Source organism: Oncorhynchus clarkii, chromosome 33 (genome assembly GCF_045791955.1).
Source record: "Oncorhynchus clarkii lewisi isolate Uvic-CL-2024 chromosome 33, UVic_Ocla_1.0, whole genome shotgun sequence".
NCBI classification, from domain to species: Eukaryota; Metazoa; Chordata; class Actinopteri; order Salmoniformes; family Salmonidae; genus Oncorhynchus; species Oncorhynchus clarkii.
The window spans coordinates 1,265,684-1,280,974 of record NC_092179.1 but is presented as its reverse complement, the minus strand read 5'-3'; the positions used below and the strand labels follow the sequence as shown (position 1 = coordinate 1,280,974).

General features: G+C 41.5%; 1 protein-coding gene across 1 annotated transcript in view; it reads left to right on the top strand.

Moving 5' to 3' along the window:
- The window catches only part of LOC139393101 (neuronal tyrosine-phosphorylated phosphoinositide-3-kinase adaptor 2a), a 97,757-nt gene that overhangs the window by 63,126 nt on the left and 19,340 nt on the right, over positions 1-15,291 (top strand). Inside the window, exons 4-5 of the mRNA XM_071141451.1 lie at positions 12,976-13,176; positions 14,579-14,688. Coding sequence (XP_070997552.1) covers positions 12,976-13,176; positions 14,579-14,688 — 311 coding nt within the window. The remainder of the gene's footprint in view (positions 1-12,975; positions 13,177-14,578; positions 14,689-15,291) is intronic.

Here is a 15,291-nt window from a genome sequence, read left to right as displayed (position 1 = left end):
ATAAGCCTATGCAACATTAACTTATATTAAAAAAAGTATAAGCCGTTATTTAATCACTTTTCTTTTGCCTTTACTACTGTAGCCCATAGAAACGCATTGAAAAACACAGTCATAAATGGCAAAAAAGTAACATATAAAATCAGGAATAAGGTTTTGAAGTGTCTGTCCTGTATCTAGGAGATATAAGAAATCTCAGGAAATACAGTTGAAGTCGGAAGTTTACATACACCTTAGCCAAATACATTTAAGCTCAGTTATTCACAATTCCTGACATTTAATCCTAGTAAAAAAATCCATGTTTTAGGGTCACCACTTTTTTTTAAGAATGTGAAATGAATAATAGTCGAGATAATTATTTATTTCAGCTTTTATTAATTTCATCACATTCCCAGTGGGACAGAAGTTTACATACACTCAATTAGTATTTGGTAGCATTGCCTTTAAATTGATTAACTTGGGTCAAACGTTTCGGGTAGCCACAAGCTTCCCACAAAAAGTTGGGTGAATTTTGGCCCATTCCTCCTTACTGCTCTGGTGCAACTGAGTCAGGTTTGTAGGCCTCCTTCTATGGGATTGAGGTCAGGGCTTTGTGATGTCCACTCCAATACCTTGACTTTGTTGTCCTTAAGCCATTTTGCCACAACTTTGGAAGTGTGCTTGTGGTCATTGTCCATTTGGAAGGCCCATTTACGTCCAAGCTTTAACTTCCTGACTGATGTTGGTTTAATATAGCCACAGCATTTTCCTTATTCATGATGCCATCTGTTTTGTGAAGTGCACCAGTACCTCCTGCAGAAAAGCATCCCAACAACATGATGCTGCCACCCCCGTTCTTCACGGTTGGGATGGTGTTCTTCGGCTTGCAAGCCTACCCCTTTTTCCTGCAAACATAACGATGGTCATTATGGCCAAACAGTTCTATTTTTGTTTCATCAGACCAGAGGACACTTCTCCAAAAAGTACGATCTTTGTCCCCATGTGTAGTTGCAAACTGTAGTCTGGCTTTTTTTATGGTGGTTTAGGAGCAGTGGCTTCTTCCTTGCTGAGCGGCCTTTCAGGTGATGTCAATATAGGACTCGTTTCACTGTGGATATTTATACTTTTGTACCTGTTTCCTCCAGTAACTTCACAAGGTCCTTTGCTGTTGTTCTGGGATTGATTTGCACTTTTCACAACAAAGTACGTTCATCTCTAGGAGACAGAACACATCTTCTTCCTGAGTGGTATGATGGCTGCGTGGTCCCATGTAACTTATACTTGCATACTATTGCTTGTACAGATGAACGTGGTACCTTCAGGTGTTTGGAAATTGCTCCCAAGGCTGAACCAGACTTGTGGAGGTCTACAATTTTTTTCTGAGGTCTTGGCTGATTTCTTTTGATTTTCCTATCATCTCAAGCAAATAGGCACAGAGTTTGAAGGTAGGTGATTGAAATACATCCACAGGTACACCTCCAATTGACTCAAATTATGTCAATTAGCCTATCAGAAGCATCTAAAGCCATGACACAATTTTCTGGAATTTTCCAAACTGTTTAAAGGCAGTTATTTTATTGTATGTATACTTCTGACCCACTGGAATTGTGATACAGTGGATTATAAGTGAAATAATCTGTCTGTAAACAATTGTTGGAAAAAGGACTTGTGTCATGCACAAAGTAGATGTCCTAACCGACTTGCCAAAACTATAGTTTGTTAACAATAGATTTTTGGAGTGGTTGAAAAACGAGATTTAATGACTCCAACCTAAGTGTATGTAAACTTCCGACTTCAACTGTATTGTGTATGGCTTACCTTCAGACGAGTCCCGTGACACTTGTGAGAAAAAAAACAGAGATTACTATTGTGTATGTGAGAGTCTCCCCTTTCCACATAGTGGTCATACTAGTTTGAAGGCCAAACCGTTCGTACGCTACTGTTTTCACAAGAAGGCCAATTTTTGGGACATCTCATGCTCTGACAAACATAGCTGTATATCGGCCGACATTGGCAGATGTGGTGGATTGAAATGCAGTCCATGCAAAAAAACTGATATCTCTAGCTTAAATTGACAGAATCTGACGGGGATTTTTTAAATTATGTTACTTGAAGGGTGTGTCAATAGACTCTTAAGGATTCAAAACTGTTCTGTAAGCAATGTTTGTACAGTAGGCTATAGGCCTATGTTGGCTTTGGTTGAATAGCCCTGCCAGTGGTGTTCTTCTTAGACCATTTAGAAATTATACATATTTTTAAATGTATGTGATCACAATGGTAATAGATTATTTGTTGTATTCGTTGTGAGACACAGCAGAGTGAGCCTAATAATTTGCCTTCTTTATTTTACTGGACTGATGGCCTGCATCTGATGGTCTGAGGGGAGGGAGGAAAGGAGGCTGACTCACCTGTCTCACCGTTCCTCTGCGCTCCCTCCTTGCGCTGAGAAAAGGGGACACAGTCTTCCAGCTGATGCACCAATTCATGTCGTTTCACCTATGACCAGAGAAAGTTAAATATTTCTCGATACTAAAAAAGACACATGCTACTAATAATAACAATGCAAGCTTATTGAAACACTTCGTTATACTCATTGATTGCATCTCCAGTGCTGGCTATAGCATGAGTGCAAGTAGGGAGAACATGCATTTTATGACTTAAAGTGGCTTCGGAAAGTATTCAGACACCTTGACTTTTTCCACATTTTGTTACATTACAACCTTATTCTAAAATTAATACATTTTTTTTTTTAAATCATAAATCTACACACAATACCACATAACAACAAAGCAAAAACTGTTTTTTAGACATTTTAGCAAATTTATACATGAATTGTTTTTAATCACATTTCCATAACTAGTCAGACTATTTAGTCAGTAGTTTGTTGAAGGACCTTTAAAAGTGATTACAGCATTGAGTCTCTTGGGTATGATGCTACAAGCTTGGCACGCCTGTGTTTGGGGAGTTTCTCCCACTCTTCTCTACAGATTCTCTCAAGCTCTGTCAGGTTGGAAGCTCTATGGACAATTCCTTGAACCTCATGGCTTGGTTTTGCTCGAACATACACTGTTAACTGTGAGACCTCATATAGTCAGGCACGTGCCTTTCCAAATCATGCCCAATCAATTACATTTAACACAGGTAGAATCCAATCAAGTTGTAGAAACATCTCAAGGATGATCAGTGGAAACAGGATGCACCTGAGCTCAATTTTGAGTCTCAAAGAAAATACTTACGTGAATAAGATATTCTTATTGTTAAAAAATGTGCACAAATTTCTAAAAAACAGTTTTTGCTTTGTCATTATGGTGTATTGTGTGTAGATTGCGATTAATTTTTTCATCCATTTAATTTTCTCTCTGGGCCTGCCGGGTATGCAGAGTTCTACCTTCAAACACATTAAATGGTTAAAAATGGGAAGTCATTAAATAAAACAAATATTTTATTAAAGTAAATTAACGTCAATAAATGATGGTTAATAAGTGAGAAGCAGTAATGGGCAGTCACTACCATCATGTGACTTTTATTTAAAAAATATATTCTGTGTCGTTTACAGCATTCAACCCGCATAATGCATATTGCATCTACTGTACTGTGTAAAAATCGAAATAAAACTGTGATAATTTTTTCAACATCGAACCGTAACCAAACCGACCTCAAAAAATACTAATCGCTCAGCACTAGTGTGTGTGCCCGGATGTATCAGAGAGCCAGCGAGATGTGGAGAGAGACAGCAGACAGTGTGTGCTGTGGGATTGAGGGAGCATGGAGGAGGCCAAATCAGCAGGTGGTGTGTGCACGGGCACTGTCAACCAGTGTTAGGAGTATGTGTCCAGCAAGGAGGATTACATGAGCCTAGAACTTCTGTGACACACTGCCTCTCCCATAAACCTGTCATGATGCAGATCACAAGCACGGGCACAAACACACACACACACACAGAAAGACTCCCTCAATCTCACACACTCATCCCCCCACACATGTTCAAACTAAGAATAAAAAAGCAACTGAAGTACTCAACTCAAAAACATGTTCCAAACCAGTTTTCTCAATGAGATTATTAATCCCCACTTGGAATCCTGGAATCCTGTTAGATAGGAACTTTAACGTTGCTGTGGATGTCGAAGATTGAACCATATTATAGTGCAAGTGCGCCACAGATTATAGTAAACTCTCATGAGGACCTCTTCACCATCAACCGCATGCAAGGCAAGCCACACAGTAATGCACGGCAAGGCAAGCCATAAGGTGATGCGCCCTAAATGGGATCAAGAGGGTAAGGTCTGATTTCTGTGTCTAGAAATGGCACTGATTTAGGTTAAATCCATTGATTTCAGTTTTTATGAAATAATACAGAGAGCTTTTTAATTTTTGGTGTCCATATTAGAAATCTATTCTTCACAGCAACACTATAATTCTGTGTTGACTTGCCATGCTGATATCAGTCTCCTGTCAATGGACTTGGCTGTGCTTGTCTTATTGTTTTATAGTTTCTGATTGGCTTTTGCTCTGTGCCAGGGGGAGATGTTTTGGGCCCTCTGATTGGCTGCGATACCTCAACGAAACTCTGTGCATCCAATAAAAGTATAACCTCCAGGATCCAGCAGCATGGGGCTAGAGAGGCAGAGGAGGTTAGAAGATTCTGGAGCATAGCAGTGTAGCAGTGTAGCAGCAATATAACACAGCATGGCTGGCCTATTTATAGGCCTGATATTGCATGCACCCTGAGACTCACAGCACAGCACAGCACAGAGAGTAGCAGGAATACAACACGCGAACAGGAATAGGAACAAACATATGGCACGGATGATAGTCGAGAGTCGTAGTGTTTACCCACATGGAAAATATGTATACAGTACCAGTCACAAGTTTGGACACACCTACTCATTCAAAGGTTTTTCTTAATTTATACTATTTTCTACATTGTAGAATAATAGTGAAGACATCAAAACTATGAAATAACACTTATGGAGTCAGGTAGTAACCAAAAAAGTGTTGAACAAATAAAAATATATTTAGATTTTAGATCCTTCAAATTAGCCACCCTTGGCCTTGATGACAGCTTTGCACACTCTTGGCATTCTCTCAACCAATTTCACCTGGAAAGCTTTTCCAACAGTCTTGAAGGAGTTCCCACATACGCTGAGCACTTTTTGGCTGTGTGTCCTTCACTCTGCGGTCCAACTCATCCCAAACCATCTCAATTGGGTTGAGGTCAGGTGATTGTGGAGGCCAAGTCATTTGATGCAGCACTCCATCACAATCCTTCTTGGAGGTGTGTTTTGGGTCATTGTCCTGTTGAAAAACAAATGATACTCCCACTGCTGTGGTAGCCATGCTGGTTAAGTGTGCCTTGAATTCTAAATAAATCACTGACAGTGTCACCAGCAAAGCACCCCCACACCATCACACCTCCTCCTCCATGCTTCACGGTGGGAACCACACCGTTCACCTACTCTGATTCTCACAAAGACACAGCGGTTGGAACCAAAATTTGGACTAATCAGACCAAAGGACAGATTTCCACCGTCTAAATGTCCATTCTTCGTGTTTCTTGGCCCAAGCAAGTCTCTTCTTATTATTAGTGTCCTTTTGTGGTGTTTTTTTTGCAGCAATTCGACCATGAAGGCCTCATTCACGCAGTCTCCTCTGAACAGTTGATGTTGAGCTGTGTCTGTTACTTGAACTCTGAAGCATTTATTTGGGCTGCAATCTGAGGCTGGAAATTCTAATGACGGTATCCTCTGCAGCAGAGGGAAGTCTGGGTCTTCCTTTCCGGGGCGTTCCTAATGAAAGCCAGTTTCATCCGGAAAAAGTCAAGAAACCTGAATTTTTCCGGATTTACTGACCTTCGTGTCTTAGAGTAATGATGGACTGTCATTTCTCTTCCTTTATTTTTAGCTTATTTGAAATTACATGAATTAACTTTTAACAAAGCACAAATGTTAATTGATATGCAATTCCAGGTGACTACCTCATGAAGCTGGTGGAGAGAATGCCAATAGGGTGCAAAACTAAGTATAAAATATATTTTGATTTGTTTAACACTTTTTTTTTTTTTACTACATGATTTCATATGTGTTTTTTCATAGTTTAATGTCTACTATTATTCTACAAATGAGATACTAGTAAAAATAAAATAAAAACCCTGGAATGTGTAGGTGTGTCTGAACTTTTGACTGGTACTGTAGATGTTTACTCAAATATGGAAATTCTTTTTTTAATGACAGATGGCTGCTATATTTATTTTTATTTTGGTTGAGAAAGGTTGGTTTGAGAATGTTTTACTAAGAGGGACTGAGCCAGATTTTCCTGGAGCCCCACCTCAAGTGTAGCTTCTTAAAGTAATACTTCAATGAATGTTAATCTTCAGTTCTGTTACAAATGTCTCAAAATATCTAGGTCAATTCAGAGTGACTGCTAAAAAGTTGCAAAAAAGTATTGAATATATCCACCCACGGATTATACCTGTCTTCTACCCAGATACCCTGAGAGATAAATAAAGAGAGACAAGCCATTTAAGAAAGAAAAAAGAGGAGGGGGCGGGTGGGTGGGTGGAGGCATTGTCAGAAGGAGAAAGATAGACAGTGTTGGAAATAGATTACGAGGCACAAAGAGAGAGGGAGGCAGTGTCATATGTGTATGTATGTGTGTGTTTGTGTATGTGTGTGTCCGGTGTATCAGAGAGCCAGTGATATGTGGAGAGAGAAAACAGACAGTGTTTGTATTTATAATGGATCCCCATTAGCATTTACCCTTTCTGGGGTCCAGCAAAATTAAGGCAGTTATATACAATTTAAAAAACATTACAATACATTTCACAACATACAGTTGAAGTCAGAAGTTTACATTCACCTTCAGCTTTTCTTTCTTTCTTTCATCACATTCCCAGTGGGTCAGAAGTTCACATACACTCAATTAGTATTTGGTAGCATTTCCTTTAAATTGTTTAACCTGGGTCAAACATTTTGGGTAGCCTTCCACAAGCTTCCCATAATAAGTTGGGTGAATTGTGGCCCATTCCTCCTGACAGAGCTGGTGTAACTGAATCAGGTTTCTAGGCCTCCTTGCTCCCACAAGCTTTTTCAGTTCTTCCCACAAATATTCTATGGGATTGAGGTCAGGACTTTGTGATGGCCACTCCAATACCTTGACATTGTTGTCCTTGAAGCCATTTTGCCAAAACTTTGGAAGAATGCTTGGGGTCATTGTCCATTTGGAAGGCCCAATTGCGACCAAGTTTTAACTTCCTGACGGATGTCTTGAGATGTTGCTTCAATATATCCACATAATTATCCTACCGCATCTCGCCATTTATTTTGTGAAGTGCACCAGTCCTTCCTGCAGCAAAACACCCCTACAAAGTGATGCTGCCACCCCCGTGCTTCACGGTTGGGATGGTGTTCTTCGGCTTGCAAGCCTCCCCCTTTTTCCTCCAAACATAACGATGGTCATTATGGCCAAACAGTTCTATTTTTGTTTCATCAGGCCAGAGGACATTTCTCTAAAAGTACGATCTTTGTCTCAATGTGCAGCTGCAAACCGTAGTCTGGCTTTTTTATGGCAGTTTTGGAGCAGTGGCTTCTTCCTTGCTGAGCGGTCTTTCAGGGAATGTCGATACAGGACTTGTTTTAGTGTGGATATATATACTTTTGTACCTGTTTCCTCCAGCATCTTCACAAGGTCCTTTGCTGTTGTTCTGGGATTGAATGGCACTTTTCGCATCAAAGTACTCTCTAGGAGAGAAAGTGCATCAAAGTACATCTCTAGGAGACAGAACGCGTCTCCTTCCTGAGCGGTATGGCGGCTGCATGGTCCCATGGTGTTTATACTTGTGTACGATTGTTTATACAGATGAACGTGGTACCTTCAGGTGTTTGGAAATTGCTCCCAAGGATGAACCAGACTTGTGGAGGTCTACATTCTTTTTCTGAGGCTGAATTCTTTTGATTTTCCCAGGATGTCAAGTAAAGAGGCACTGAGTTTGAAGGTAGGCCTTGAAATACTTCCACATGTACACCTCCAATGAACTCAAATGATGTCAATTAGCCTATCAGAAGCTTCTAAAGCCATGACATCATTCTCTGGGATTTTCCATGCTGTTTAAAGGCACAGTCAACTTAGTGTATGCAAACTTCTGACCCACTTTGTGATACAGTGAATTATAAGTGAAATAATCTGTCTGTAAACAATTGTTGGAAAAATTACTTGTGTCATGCACAAAGTAGATGTCCTAACCGACTTGCCAAAACTATAGTTTGTTAACAAGAAATTTGTGGAGTGGTTGAAAAGCTAGTTTTAATGACTCCAAGTGTATGTAAACTTCCGACTTCAACTGTATGAAGTGTGTGCCCTCAGGCCACTACTATACTATCACATATCTACAACACAAAATCCATGTGTATGTGTTTATAGTGTGTATGTTATCTGCTGTGGAATTGAGGGAGCATGGAGGAGGCAAGACTAACGGGTGGTGTGTGTGTGCGCACAGACGCTGTCAGTCAGTGTGTGTCCAGCAAGGAGAATTAGCATGAGCCCAGGACTTAAATATATTTCTTTACCCCGTTTTGTACCCAATTTCGTTGTATCCAATTGGTCTTGTCTCATCGCTGCAACTCCCGTATGGACTCGGGAGAGGCGAAGGTCGAGGGCCGTGCGTCCTCCAAAACACAACCCAGCCAAGCCGCACTGCTTCATGACACAATGCCTGCTTAACCCGGAAGCCAGCCGCACCAATGTTTCGGAGCAAACGCCGTACACCTGCACCCGGCCTTCCACAGGAGTAGCTAGGGTGCGATGGGACAAGAACATTCCTGCCGGACAAACCCTCCCCTAACCCGGACGCTCGGCCAATTGTCTGCCACCCCATGGGTCTCCCGGTCGCGACCAGCTGCGAGATAGCCTTGTCTCCAGTGGCACATCTAGCACTGCGATGCAGTACCTTAGACGACTGTGATGCAGTAGCTTAGACCACTCGGGAGCCCAGAACTCCTGTGAAACACTGCTTCTCCCATAGGCCTTTCATGATGCAGATCACACACACACGCTCCTGACCAATTGTGCTATTTTGTGTTTTTCAACCTATCCTTGACCAAGTCTGTAATACCTACATGTTTCAAGCAGACCACCATAGTCCCTGTGCCCAAGAATGCCAAGGTGCTCAATGAACAGCATTCTCATGTAGGTGTTTCTTTTGTCCAGGTGGGACAGGGCAGTGTGGAGTGCAATAGAGATTACATCATCTGTGGCTCTGGTGGAGCAGTATGCGATTTGGAGTAGGTCCAGGGTGTGATGATGGTGTTGATGTGAGCTGTGACCAGCATTTCAAAGCATTTCTTGACTAGAGATGTGAGTGCTACAGGGCGACATAGCAACACGAAAACTCTCTCTCTCTCTCTCTCTCTCTCTCTCTCTCTCTCTCTCTCTCTCTTTCCTCTGCTCTGGCTGGCAAATGGACCGTGCTCAAGAAGGTTATTACGGCTCATACACTTGCCAGTGAATATAATTGAAAAAAGCTTTCATCTGCTAGCAAAGCAATTTCCTTAATGCCTTTAGCGCACATGAAGGACGTGATGAATGTGGTGGCAAATGGACAGGCTGTGAGCGCAGGTTGCAGGGTTTAAAAAGACAGCCCAGCCGCCCAGCAGAGGACAGGAAAAGAGGCATGAGGACGTGTGGGCGGGCGGAGAAAGCATGAGTAGAATAAGCATGCATAAATGGACAGTGTAGAAGAGAAGGGATGACAAGAACACAACACCATGATCTCGCTGGTGTAGGGTGCTAGACCATTCAACCTGAGGGGTTGTACAGAGATAATAGGCCATCTGGCATTGCTATAGCTTCCTCTTGGCACAATGTACACAACCTTAGACATCTGCAACATTTTTGGAAATATGGCCTCCTCCTTTCTAGCTACACACCTCTGCACCCAACAGTATTCAGCTCTATAGTGACACCCCATGGTCATATCATACTGCAGTATCTTAACATCCCAAAAGACCCAAGGACTCCTTGGTGACCTGTGCAGTGTTGATCTGAGAGGATTGGAATGGTGCCCTGATTGAAGATCTGATCCTTTCTTAACTACATACATTTCTATTTATATTTATTTGGGGTGATTTAACATTTATTTAGTCAGGGATTGTCACGTTCGTCACAACGAGGAGACCAAGGCACAACGTTAGATGAATACATTCCTCTTTATTTAAACGAAGAACACTGAAGAACACTGAAGAACACTGAAGAACACTGAAGAACACTGAAGAACACTGAAGAACACTGAAGAACACTGAAGAACACTGAAGAACACTGAAGAACACCGAAGAACACCGAAGAACACCGAAGAACACCGAAGAACACTAAACAAACGTGCCGCTATAAACACGAGTGCTGACATGCAACTACACATAGACAATAACCCACAAAACCAAAATGGATAATGGCAACCTAAATAGGATCCCCAATCAGAGACAATGATAAACAGTTGCCTCTGATTGGGAACCAATTCAGGCCACCATAGACCTACATTTAGCTAGACAAACCAAAACCCCATAGATATACAAAAAACCCTAGACAAGATAAAAACACACATACCACCCTCGTCACACCCTGATCTAACCAAAATAATAAAGAAAACAAAGATAACTAAGGTCAGGGCGTGACAGGGATGTCATATTGAAACTCATGTTTTTTTTTGTGACCCTTGCACAACATACAAAATAATAAACACATACATCAATACAAAATAAATACACTCTGGAAGTAAATATGAACCTTTGCTTAGACAGGGAAGTCATATCCAATGTAATGTATACACCAGGGAAGCAAATACAAAATACACATAATCAATCAACCAATCATGCCATTAAAACAACCATAGGGGAATAGATTTGTCCAATTTTTCCTGGAGTTCATTCCATGTCTGGGTAGCATATAATCGAATGCAGTTTTCCCTAATCATGATGAGGTACATCAAGAACAAGCCAGTTCTGTGAGCAAGTCAATGGCTGTGTTTGCACAGGAAGCCCAAATCAGATCTTATGCTAATTATTTCCATATCTGATACCTATCTGATCTTTTCACTAATGGGTGAACAGCTGAAATGGGTGAACAGGCAAAATAAATATGGAATCTAATCTTTTGACTTCCAATTTATACCACTTCCAAATGCGGATCTCAGTGGAGGCTCTTCAGAGGAGGAATGGGAGAACCATCCTCCTCAGTGAAGTTCATATAAATCTCAATTGTAAAACATTTTAAAAGTAAAACCTTTTAGATAATACTATATTAAACATAATCACGTCGCCAAATAACTGATTAAAACACACTATTTTGCAAAGGTCTACAGTAGCCTCAACAGCACTTTGTAGGATAGCACCATGGTGTAGCCGGAGGACAACTAGCTTCCGTCCTCCTCTGGGTACATTGAATTCAATACAAAACCTAGGAGGCTCATGGTGTTCACCCCCTCCCATAGACTTACACATTATGACAACTTCAGGAGGTTGTTCTCCAGCCTATCAGAGCTCTTGAATGATGAACTGAGATGTTGTCCACCCAATCAAAGGATCAGATAATTAATCTAGCACTGACAGCATAAGCTACAGATAGCTAGCACTGCGGTGAATAAAAGGTGGTGAGTAGACTCGAAGAGAGAGGGAGACAATAGTTGAACAGTTTTGAGTAAATTAATTTCTTCCAAAAAGAAGGAGAAGCAAGAGAGAAATAGAGAGAGAGAGATTTTGTTATTTTTTTCACTCTCAGTTTCAGCAAATGCAGCTAGCTAGCGTAGCCTACTAGCCTACTGAAACACCCTGCTCAAACAGAGGGATGCTATGTTAGCTGGCTATGACTTTCCAACACAACACTGGAATTCTTCCAAGTCAAGGTAAGCTTTTGATTTGTTGTGCATTAAAGTCCACAAACAAATACAATGTGGCTGTCATGAGAGTGAACTCTGTTTACGTGCGATCAAAGGTGTATTCATTCCGCTGATTCTGTTGAAAAAATGTTTCTTAAAAGTAAAAAAACCTGCAACTATTGGACTAATGATTACACCCTATAGCAGCTAGATGCAGGCAAGAGTGTGCAAGGCGGTATTGAATGTCACTGTCTATCACCTCAAATGTGTCTCTCGACCCGTGTGCACCTACGTTGTAAACTTTCATTCATAGGCTAGGTTGTAGCAACCTCATGACTATAGGGAAAATGAAAGTACCATGTGAACTGGGTGAATTGCATATGAATGAGAGTCATCCAATATGCAGTAATAGAAATAAGGCCTTGCTCATAAAACATTTTTTGGCTTAAACGGCACTGACCACCACTGGTAGATCTCAATCCTGATACAATTCTCATGTTCCATATGTGACCTCAGTCTGGACCCTCAGATCAGATGTTTTTGCTGTGAATTGGCTTTTTTGCATATGACCTGCCGCTACTATGACAAGCACCCAAAATGTAAAGGAACAGTGACAGAAAATGAGCATTCCATCTGTATGCTACTTCATTGGCTACATCAGTGTAAATGCGCAAATCTGACATGGGTCACGTGTAAATCTGAGTGTGGACAGTCATAAATAAAAGTTGGATATGAAAAACAAATCTGAATTAGGTTCTTAGTTTGGTAGTATAAACACAGGTGGTATGCCTCCAATTAAAAAGAGATGAAAGATCGGTATGCTGCGCTTAAACAGGCAGACAAATTCTGGTATTATTTCCATGTATTGGTCTTTTGACAGCTCTTTCTACAATATTTGGGGAAAAGATCAGAATTGGGCTGTATGTGTAAATGCAGCTGTAGGGAGTTTCTGTAAAACTGCATTATACAGCAATGGAAACCAGGCCACCCTAGATGGTGGCCTGGTTTCAGTGATAACAGGAAGGGGACTGTGGTACACTGAGTCCAGAGGTTTTAGTGTAGTGGTGGCGTGCATATAGATTGTGTATAAGCATTTACTAAATGTAATAGCCTTTTCAAAACAACCCTCTCCCTCCCAGGTGAAGCCAAGACCAGGAGCCACAGTACAGAACCTCTATCTAGGCACGAGAGCAAAGCTCACCACGGAGGCAGCCAGGAGTCTCCCAAATCCCAGGAGTGGGATGGGCCCTCCGGACATTCATCCAACCCCACTGCCATGCCCAGCCGCCTGGGACGCTCTTCTGTCAGCCCCACCATGATGCTGGGGAGTGGGGTCACAGGTGAGGGCCTCTGCCTGGAGTTAATTACAGAAATTAATGTAAAAGAGAATGTTTCCAAAATTGATTGGTTTTGAATGAATGTGTTTTAGATGGAAATAGTTAAACAATTATTTGACTTCCAATGTTGGAGCCCATAGTGTTCGATTGGTAAGAGCTAATAATTTGGAAGACACATGAAAAGTGTCTACAAAATGTATTTGCATGACATCTGAGAATTATAAGTAGGCTATATGAGTATTTTATAACAGAAAAAATGCATTATGTCATGGAAGGCTAAATAATTCAGATATGGTGAAAGAAATGAATGTTTACATCATCAAATTTTAATGTGTACAAAATGTGGCTCAGAATCCTTGATACAGTGCATTGGGAAAGGATTCAGACCAGTTGACAATTTGTGACGTTGCAGATTTACTCTAAAAAAAAATATTTTTATTTTTATTCCCTCATCAATATACACACAATACCCCATAATGACAAAACAAAAACAGGTTTTTAGATTTTTTTTAATGAAATATCACAATTACATAGCTATTCAGACCCTTTACTCAGTACTTTATTGAAGCACCTTTGAGTCTTCTTGGGTATGATGCTACAATCTTGGCACACCTGTATTTGTGGAGTTTCTCCCATTCTTCTCCGCAGATCCTCTCAAGCTCTCTCAGGTTGGATGGGGAGCGTTGATGCACAGCAATTTTCAGGTCTCTCCAGAGACGTTTGATCAGGTTCAAGTCTGTGCTCTGGCTGGGCCACTCAAGGACATTCATAGACTTGTCCCGAAGTCACTCCTGCGTTGTCTTGGCAGTTTGCTTAGGGTCATTGTCCTGTTAGAAGGTGAACCTTCACCCCAGTCTGAGGTCCTGAGCGCTCTGGAGCAGGTTTTCATCAAGGATCTCTGTGTACTTGGCTCCGTTCATCTTTTCCTCGATCCTGACAAGTCTCCCAGTGCCTGCTGCTGATGAGGGGAAAAAAACATTTAATTAATTTTAGAATAAGCCTGTGACTTAACAACATTTGGAAAAAGTCTAGGGTTCTTAATACTTTCCGAATGCACTGTAAATTAAGATTGATCTCTTCTTGAATTTACTGTTGAGTTGGTTAAAGTCATATGCAACTGAAATGCAACTTGTGTGACCACTATGCATTTCTGACATTCAGTGCAACTAAGATGAAGTTAATAAAACACAGGAAAGAGCAGTCAAGGTTAGCTATCCGAAATAATTATGTTTCATTATTTGGGTTTTAACTCCTTTTGAAGGCTAAAGCACAGCTAAACGAAGGACAGGGCAAAATGTGCCTATAGGTCCTGACAACACTATCGGCCCTTACAACACAGGTCCTCAGAACATCCCTAGCAACAATGTACTGTACATCCTAACCGACTGAGCATGTCTCCCTACAGAATCCAAAGCGGTGTGTAAGCTGGGCCGGTCAGCCTCTACATCAGGGGTTCCTTCCCCGTGCGGGACTCCCCAGCACCAGCCCTCCGAGCCCCAGCCAGGCTATAGTCAGGTACCGCCGCATGCCACCACAGAATAAGAGAGCAAGCTAGAAAGAAAGTGCTTGTGAGCCCATGTGGGGCCCTTGTCCCTGTCTCTCTGTGTTCACCTGTGTGTCGGCTGTCTGACCCCATCCCCAAATCGTATTTTCCTCACCCCGTAGCCCCGTCCCCCTGTCACCTGTCCCACCACTATGTAGCTGTTTTGTCTCGTCTGTATTGCATTTATCCAGGGTCACTCTGCTTATTTGTGTTTTGTTTTTGTGGAGACATCTTCATCCTGTGGTATTTCAAGTTGATTGGTATACTCATATATACAGACATCAAACCTCAGTGATATAATAATCTGTTTCCATCTCAGGACAAGGAGCCAGGGCAAACTTTCTTCCTCCCTCCTCCTTTTACTTTTACCACTATACCTACCTGGCCCTCCTTAATTTAGCTGGGCCTTACTTACTTCAGCTAAGCCCTTCCCTTTGTACACTGACTGAAAATTCCAATTTACTGGAACTGTACCACTGCACTTTGACCTTACCTGTGCCTTTAGCTGGCCCTTAACCTGGACTTCGATCTGGTCCATAACTAGCACCTTCCATCTTCCCTTTTCTTTTACCTCT